The sequence below is a fragment of the Phaethon lepturus genome, unplaced genomic scaffold, assembly GCF_000687285.1.
Source record: "Phaethon lepturus isolate BGI_N335 unplaced genomic scaffold, ASM68728v1 scaffold7837, whole genome shotgun sequence".
NCBI classification, from domain to species: domain Eukaryota; kingdom Metazoa; phylum Chordata; class Aves; order Phaethontiformes; family Phaethontidae; genus Phaethon; species Phaethon lepturus.
In genome coordinates this window covers 59,836-68,329 of record NW_010550279.1, presented here as the reverse complement: position 1 = coordinate 68,329, position 8,494 = coordinate 59,836, and the positions used below count along the sequence as shown (strand labels likewise).

The window sequence follows — 8,494 nt, the reverse complement described above, 5'->3', positions numbered from 1 at the left end:
TCATTGAGATGCTATTCAAAAACTCTGTAAAATCAGGAGATTTTTATTAAGAGCTTTTTCTTTTTTGTTATTTCAACATATGCAGTGTATGGTTTCTTTCAAGTCTTTCAGTCTGGCTCATCATCTGATAATGTGCACAGGAAGGATTTTTTAGAAGGGAAGGGGAAAGAGAACTTTTAGGATTTCACAGAAAGTCTTGTTCAGGTTTTCAAAAGACAGATCTGGATCTGTCATCCCTTACATAGCCCAGACAATGCAATGCACTAATACTGCTGTATGGCAGACCTGCCTCAGGTATCATGTTAGAGTGGCCTGTTGGCCTATCTTGCCATACCCAAGGGGCCCAGCCACACAAAACTGTTTTCAACATAACTTTGTGATACCAACTTGAGAAAACACCCTCCTTATTATGAAGGGATTCTCCTGCTCTTGTTCTTGCTCTTTCTCACCTTGAAAACAAACCCCAAACCAAGCTCCTTGATGCAAACTTAAAAGAAATCTGTTTCCTTGAGCCTCCCTGTCTAGATCACCACAAACCCTACCCAGTGTGACACTTGTGTGCAGAGTAAGGCAGGTCCATGCAGTGTGGAACAGTGAACACCAGCTTAGCTGGAGATGCCTCGGGCCCGTCTGCTGTGGTGAACAGAAATGGCAACAACGCAAAATATTCTCATTCCTAGTAAATCTGTGCTGAAGGAGGGCTTCAAGTTGGCATTCTGTCTCCTGTAACCCCAGCACATATGATTAATTGAAAAGAGCTAATTATCTGTCATTGTTACAACACACTTTGCAGACAAAAAGATTAATTTTACATATTTTTTTCTTTCGACCATATATAACCAGTACTTAATTTTCTGTAAGCAGCTAACATCTTCTTAGAATGAAGGGAATATCTGCCTGTATGGTGAAAAATACCAGTTTATAATCTCATTTATTTCCTGAGACAATTCTACAAGAACACTTTGGCACATACTGAAGTTTTGTTCTTTGTCCTTCAAGAACTGATGGAAATGATGCGTCATCTCTGATGGTTGTTCATTGAACAAAAATAGCAAAGCGGAAATAAAAATATTTTCCCATAAAAAATAAGTTTACATGCTATGCTGAAGTCATTATTCAAATTCACAGTAGAAAGTGATTATCACACTGCCTCAGACACAAATTCATGCAAACATTTCAGTTCAAGTGATTCAAAGGAACCAATGAATAAATAGTCCCATCACTGTTTTTTGATGCAGGAGGGCAATGGCCATTTCTCGTGTGGAAGTTATGAGCGGATGAGGAGGTGTCTGTTCTGTAAATCTGGGCTTGCATTTCGCAGCAACCAAACTTGCTCAACAGAATGAAGAAATCCCTGCGGAAAGTCTTTGTGAAAATGGCATAGAGGAAAGGGTTAGCACAGGAATTGATGGGGTAAAACAAAACCAAAAGGATCTTGGATTTGGAAACTGTGATGAGAGGAACCTTGAGTGAGGCTGATATTGCAAAAAAAGATATTGGTGCCATGCAGAGGAAGTCCGTGAAGATCAGTATGGCCATGCGCTTGGCAATCTTGGTGTCACTGTTTGAAGAAATGACATTGGGGTTTCTCACAGTAAAGTAGATGCAGATGTAGCAGGCACATATGATCACAAATGCGAGTACATTCAACACTAAAAGAAATATAACATAAGCCTGGGAAAACGGTGTTTCTATATCCATGGGCAAACAGATGCTGACCTTCATGTAGCTGCTGACTCCAAATATGGGAAGAAGTGCTACTGTGAAAGCAAACATCCACCCAAAAATCATTATAATCACAGCATGACGAAATCGAACCTTGCGGTCCAGTTGCATGGCATAGGTGATGGTGTGCCACCTTTCCAGAGTTATCACAGTCAGCGTGTAGACGGAGAGTTCACTTGCAAACACTGTAAAAAATCCTGCAGCATTGCATCCTGCCCCAGTTTGCCAGTCTATGGCATAGTTGTAATACTGGCTTTTGGTCTGGATATCTACAGATGCAATAAACAGCAGGTAGATACCTATGCAGAGGTCTGCAAATGCAAGATTGCACATTAGAAAACGAGGTACGGTGAGTTTGTATTGACTGCTTATTAAAATAATGAGGACAACAATGTTCCCAGAGATAGCTAAAATGTTGATAAACCATATCAGGACTCTCAGAATGTTGTATCCCATGATATCTTCACATGGATTGAAAGCATCAGGTTTAGGTGAGCAAGCTACATTAACTACTTCATTGCATAAACCATAGTCAAATTCATTCTCCACTGGGTCAAATCCTATGCCATAGTTGGAAATATAATCTTCAGCTGCGGATCGCCTACGTATCTTATCTCCAGGCTGCTCATCAAGGTCTTGCTTGGCCTGAGATATGCTACATATCGGATGTAATTCAGTGCTGAAATTGTAAAAAGAGTAGAATTGGAAACTAAGAGACACAGCAGGAGGCATACAACAAACATGAAATCATCCAGTTTCCATTAACAGCTCAGTTTTTCTGGTTAGCTGATTATGTAGACTACCCTGGAGCTTGAAATTAATAGTCTGGCTGGTCCCTATTTATAAAACATTACATGAAAATGTAAATTATTTGGAAACATCATAAAATGTAAGGGAAGGGAAGCCTGATGTGTGCTTTACTAGCAATTATGATGCAGTTATCCAACCGGACAGGTGCATTCTCTAAGAAGCTGTCCTTATTTCAACCGAATTTCTCATATAACCTGTCATTGATAAGCTGATGCTTGCATGGAGAAACAGGTGACGATGAATTCCTACATAAGACTGAACTTTGAAGAATGAGTCAATTCAGCTGTGCCCATGAGGAGCCTATATAATCACAGTAATGCTACTATCCATTAGTATTACTCTTGAATTCCCTTTTTCCTAAAATTTTTTTGGTAGTGTGTCATATTCAATCTTGTAACTCCTTCAGGGCACAGGAAAACTCCAGTTTATGCCATTCATTCTGAGCGTCTAATATCATAATAGTACCTGGCCATTTAGACAAATAAATAGCATAAATATATTAATGCAGTCTCCCAGATAATCTCCAGAAGTTGGATGCCAACATAGATACAAACACAAGACACGGTAGAACATTTTGGTTAAAAAATGTTTTTCAAAGAAAATGGATTTGAAAATTCACCAAGTGAAGTGAAGCAAAGCCAAGCCAAACGAACCCACACCAAACCAACCAAACATTTATGTAGAGACAGTAGTTGCTTTTATTTCTGTCCAAAAGCCTTTTTTAAACTTTTTGCATATTTTAGAAAAAGTAGATGAAAGAAATAAAGGAAAAGAATAAAATTCCTTTGAAGGTAAAGCAAGTATTTTTTGACAGTTTTGTGTTTGGCTTTATTTCCTAGAAGATTAACTCTACACCCTTATACTCCATGCCTAGACCAAAGGAAGAAACAAGTGTTTTGGCTGAGATGATAGAAAGATTATCAGCTCCATCAAGCTAAGAACTATCAAAGTATGTTAACGAGAAATAAGGGGTCAGTCTTTATCAACTGCTTCTCCTAGCCACCTTTGAAGGTTGGTGTCCCAGAAACTTGCATCCATAGCTTTGCATAAAATGGATCCAGACCTAATTTAAGCTAGGAAATAAAACAGCTGACAACGTGTTGCAAAACCAACACAGTTCAGCTCTCCCTACTTTCATCTACAGCCAAGACAGCAATTTAGGTGTATAATTTCTAGGACAGGACTCCAGCCTATCTTCCACTCTGACTTCCAGTACAGTTGAGAGAAAAGCTTTCTAGGCAAGTTAGGCTGAAATTGTTAAACAATTGGTAGCAGCTTAAAAGGGAGAATTCTTTTCTGTAACCTGATTTTACCCTTTGACTTCGTGCACTCGCTACATCTTCCAAAAATCTAGTTTAAAAGGTCTGCAAGAAAGGAAGACTAATGAAGGCCCAGCACCAGAAGGTGAGGGACATTTCCTATGAGGTTCTGAGCACCCTGTACTATTATCAATATTTTTTATCTTGCCTGTCAACTGAGGCAGAAAACTGATTTTCTGTGAGGTCAAATATGCACTGTGGAGGTCACAGTAGCAATAACAAGGCATTACATTTTGCTCCCCTGTGTTCTGCTCGCATAAGGATGAGTGAGGGGTCCACTCTATTGATCAATATATCAACAGTTCTCTCACTGAAAGGGAATATATGCTTCCAAGGAGCAATAACGTGAGAGAAAGTCCCTCAGTTTTAAGTGCAACAGGCAGTCAAGGGCACTGAAAGCTACTGCAATTGGTGCTTCTTCATAAATGAACTGAGGGAAATATTTTTATCCAGTCATTTCTCAGCTATGAGTTAAAAATAAACCTTTTCCCAAATTATGGAGGCACTGCCTGGAGCTAAATCTGTCCCCTGGTAAGGCTGCTATGTAAGGCCAATTAAATATATCTGCTTATTACCATTTATTCATTCTTGAATTATTTTACAGTGCCAGCGGTTCCAAATAAAATCAGGTTCCCAAGGAGTGAGTGGCTCTGTTTGCTCTGAGGATGGGTGACGAGGAGTCTTCCGGCTGGTTACACGTACTGTAAGCAGATAAGATGGGCAGTTGCAAACTCCTGAGGGAAAGAAGAGCCGTTCTCTGGTACTGACTGCTTACCGGTTCTTTGCCTTGGGGTATTTGCCCTTTGTGCTATACAGCGCATTCAAAGCAACAAGCTAAAACATTTTTTGGCAAGAGATGGTTGCTTCCTTTTGAGATGGTAGGTATTGTAACACAGTTCATTTATTCAGTCTATATGTAACCCTCTGTTACTGTTTAACATTGCTTTGCTTAAGTAAACCCTCTGAAAAACAAACTAGAGAAAGGACAACTTAAAGAATAACGTTAAAATTGGCGGAGTGCTCTGACAAAAATAAACAAAAATTACTACAAGTGGTTATTTTATGTGCTTTTTCTGGATCCGGTAACAACAGGATCTTAGAATAGAATCATAGAATCATTTAGGTTGGAAAAGACCTTTAGGATCATCAAGTCCAACCGTTAACCTAACACTGCCAAGTCCACCACTAAACCATGTCCTTAAGTACTACACCTACATATCTTTTAAACACCTCCAGGGATGGTGACTCAACCACTTCCCTGGGCAGCCTGTTCCAATGCTTGACAACTCTTTTGGTGAAGAAATGTTTTGTAATATCCAATCTAAATCTCCCCTGGCGCAACTTGAGGCCATTTCCTCCCGTCCTATCACTAGTTACATGGGAGAAGAGACCAACACCCACCTCACTACAACCTCCTTTCAGGTAGTTGTAGAGAGCGATAAGGTCTCCCCTCAGCCTCCTCTTCTCCAGACTAAACAACCCCAGTTCCCTCAGCTGCTCCTCATAAGACTTGTGCTCCAGACTCCTCACCAGCTTCGTTGCCCTTCTCTGGACACACTCCAACCCCTCAATGTCCTTCTTGTAGTGAGGGGCCCAAAACTGAACACAGGATTCAAGGTGCGGCCTCACCAGTGCTGAGTACAGGGACACGATCACTTCCCTGCTCCTGCTGGCCACACTATTTCTGATACAGGCCAGGACGCTGTTGGCCTTCTTGGCCACCTGGGCACCCTGCTGGCTCATGTTCAGCCGGCTGTCAGCCAGCACCCCCAGTTCCTTTTCCGCTGGGCAGCTCACTCTTTCCAGCCACTCTTCCTCCAGACTGTAGCACGCTGAGAAACATGCTCAGCATTATAAATAGTCCCAGGCTAGGTTCTCTATTAAGCCCCATCTCAAACCAATCACCCTCACTGAAAAGTGACATCAAGTGAGTTGTGAGCAACTGATATTATGTTCTCATGAGACGAGACCCAAACACGACTCCTGATGCTGCCATGTTTTTCAAAAAAGTAGGATTTTAAGTGACAGCTCCTCCAACGAATAATGATCAAGTGCAAGGGCAGAGTCATATCAATGTCATTCTTTTAGGCAGAAGGTGATCTTTATGTCAAAGAAAGCAAAAAGCTTGCTGAAGTTCATAATGGTCTATGTCAAGTTGAGGGTTTTAACATCCAGCCTCTGCCCTATCTGCACTTCAAGGATATTAATTTCCAGTTACAGAAAAATGTGTGGCGAGCTTGTCCTAAGAAAGCAGCTTAGCTTCTGTTAGGCCAGCATCACAATATTCCAGTGTGATAAATCTGTGGATCAATATTTATCATATAATCCTTCTTGGAATGGGAAAAAAAAAATCAAAATTACCTATGTTTTAATTTGTGTCTCAGTCTGGCGGAGCTGTGCTTGGTGTGACATCCTCCAAAATATAAGCTTTCTGTTATCACAACAGAGCCTGTTCGCCAGTGCAGATGGCTTCTGGAGTGACCCACTATGGCAACTTATTTTTTCTAACGTTCTTGAGTGTTGCAAAAGTCTGAAAGAGGGGAAATCTTACATAAATAGGGCAGCCAGGAAGGGGCCATACATCCCTGTCTTAATTCCTTCCCCAATTTCCCATGTCAACACCAGCTGCTGCCGTGATCCTTAGAAGTGCACTTCTGGGCGTGATGAGGCATCCTTTTCATCCTCACTGGACTACCTGGAAGTATTCTGAGACCCAAACGGCCATGGGAGGATGACTGTCTCCTGTGAAGGCAAGTCAGGTCACATCACGGTTCTCGTCAGCAGAAGCGATGTGTACTGCCTTGAACCAAGCACAGCTCTCGCCAAAGAGATAATAGGTGTTGTGTGATCAAGCACTGCAAGCCGTTAATAACTCTTAAACAACCGGAGCAGTCTTCAATGCACAGGCAGCTTGTGCCAGCTGTCAAGAAAACCACTTTGAAATGAAAGCGGGTGTAGCTACTGTACGTGTGACTAATCTCTGCTGAAGTATATGGTAATACACTTTAGGATTCAAACTGAACCAAAATGCATCCATTTTCTCTCTTTAAGCTGGAGAGATGATACCAGTCTCCCACCAATTTCAGTACAAGACACATGACTGTATGAAAGGAATTGCCATTTTTAATTATGTTTTAAAGCAGTTAATAGGAAGAGTCGATCTAAAAAATTGGTTCTAATAATTTTGCATTTATGCTTATGTTTTTTAAAAAATATGTCTGGTAACTATTAAAGACATATGTAAATACATTCAACTTTGTTCTGTTGACCAGGGTGATACAGTTCACATGCACATTTATTCAAGTAATCATACATCATATATCATAAAGAAGAGCATCTCCAGCCTGCATATTTCTTACCGTTGCATCACACTTGATACTATAGGGGATTGTGAAGTTGTGACCAGACTGGCTCCAGAAGCAGCCCTACCACCGCGTGGTGCTCCAGTCCAGCTCGCTGGCCATCCGCACTTGTGTTATGTGAGCTTTGCACAGTTCATTGGCATTTCTTTGCTAAATTGCACTTGCCGAGGCTGTGGAAAGAGCTGTCAGTGCCCTCCTTGGCTTCTTACCTGCCAGGGCAGAGGCTTCCAAAAGTGAGGCTGTACTAAGGGGGAAGTGAGTGCTGTGGGCTTCAGTTCCCTGGAGCAAGCATGACATAGAAGTTATTTAAAGCCCAAGTGAGGGGATTAAATACTGAGAGTTTACCAAAAGGCCAGGGCCATTTTCTCCTGTAGCTTTCCTTCAATAGTAATTCTTACGCTGTTTTTTGAAAAGGCCAGTTGCCTAGTTTACTGGATCGATTCTGGGATTTGAGTCCTGATTTGGCCCAAGCAGCCCAGAAGACAAGTACCTTCAAAAATATGAATTACAGTGATATCAAGGTCCCTTTGCATATTCAGGACTAAACATGCTTCCATTGGACTCTTCGGCAAATACCACTTTGTCACCAGCGCTCAAAGGACTGGACCCATTTCTACTTAGCAAATTACCCAGCACTGTGCCTGTATAAGCCTGCAGAAGTATGTGAAAATGTGTCCTGCTGATAAAATGTCCTAGAGAAAAGTTTAGCATTTTGGATCAAAAATGGGCAATGGGGGATATATTCTGTCAGATACTTCCCTTATTACTGCAGTCTCCACCACCAAACTTGCACTCTTCACACAGATAGTTTTGCAAACACATGTGATTGGTCTTTATTAGCTATCAGAACAAGCAAGATCAGTTATCTTTCATCTGGTGACAATACAATACTAAAAGTAAAAAAAAAAAATGGCTATTATAAGTATTAATAAGAAGCTACTAATAGTTTATGTTTTCTCTGCATGGTTTTATTTTTCTTTGAAGTTTTAGGCAAATTCTGAAGACAGTGTCTTGAATTGTAACAATGGTACACAATTTTTTTTCTGCCATGGCAAATTCCAAGTCTTTGAGGACATCCAGTAAAGAACGAACTTCGAAAAATAACAGCAGGTTTCTGTAGGTATCAGTTCCTCATGTTTTTCAGTGGCACAAATTTAAGAGGTTCATTAACTAGTTAACGTGTACATTTAAAGTCTATCTATCTGAACAGCCAAAAACACTCAATGAGAATCATTGACACCTTAAGTCTCACTGCAACTTGCTAATGGAAAATTAAAA

The 8,494-nt window shown here is 40.8% G+C and overlaps 1 protein-coding gene across 1 annotated transcript in view; it reads right to left on the bottom strand.

The window, feature by feature from the left end:
• Nucleotides 1-694: 694 nt before the first annotated feature.
• The window catches only part of FSHR (follicle stimulating hormone receptor), a 51,550-nt gene continuing 43,750 nt past the window's right edge, over nucleotides 695-8,494 (bottom strand). The window contains exon 9 of the mRNA XM_010290521.1: nucleotides 695-2,404. Coding sequence (XP_010288823.1) covers nucleotides 1,177-2,404 — 1,228 coding nt within the window. The 3' untranslated portion in view covers nucleotides 695-1,176. The remainder of the gene's footprint in view (nucleotides 2,405-8,494) is intronic.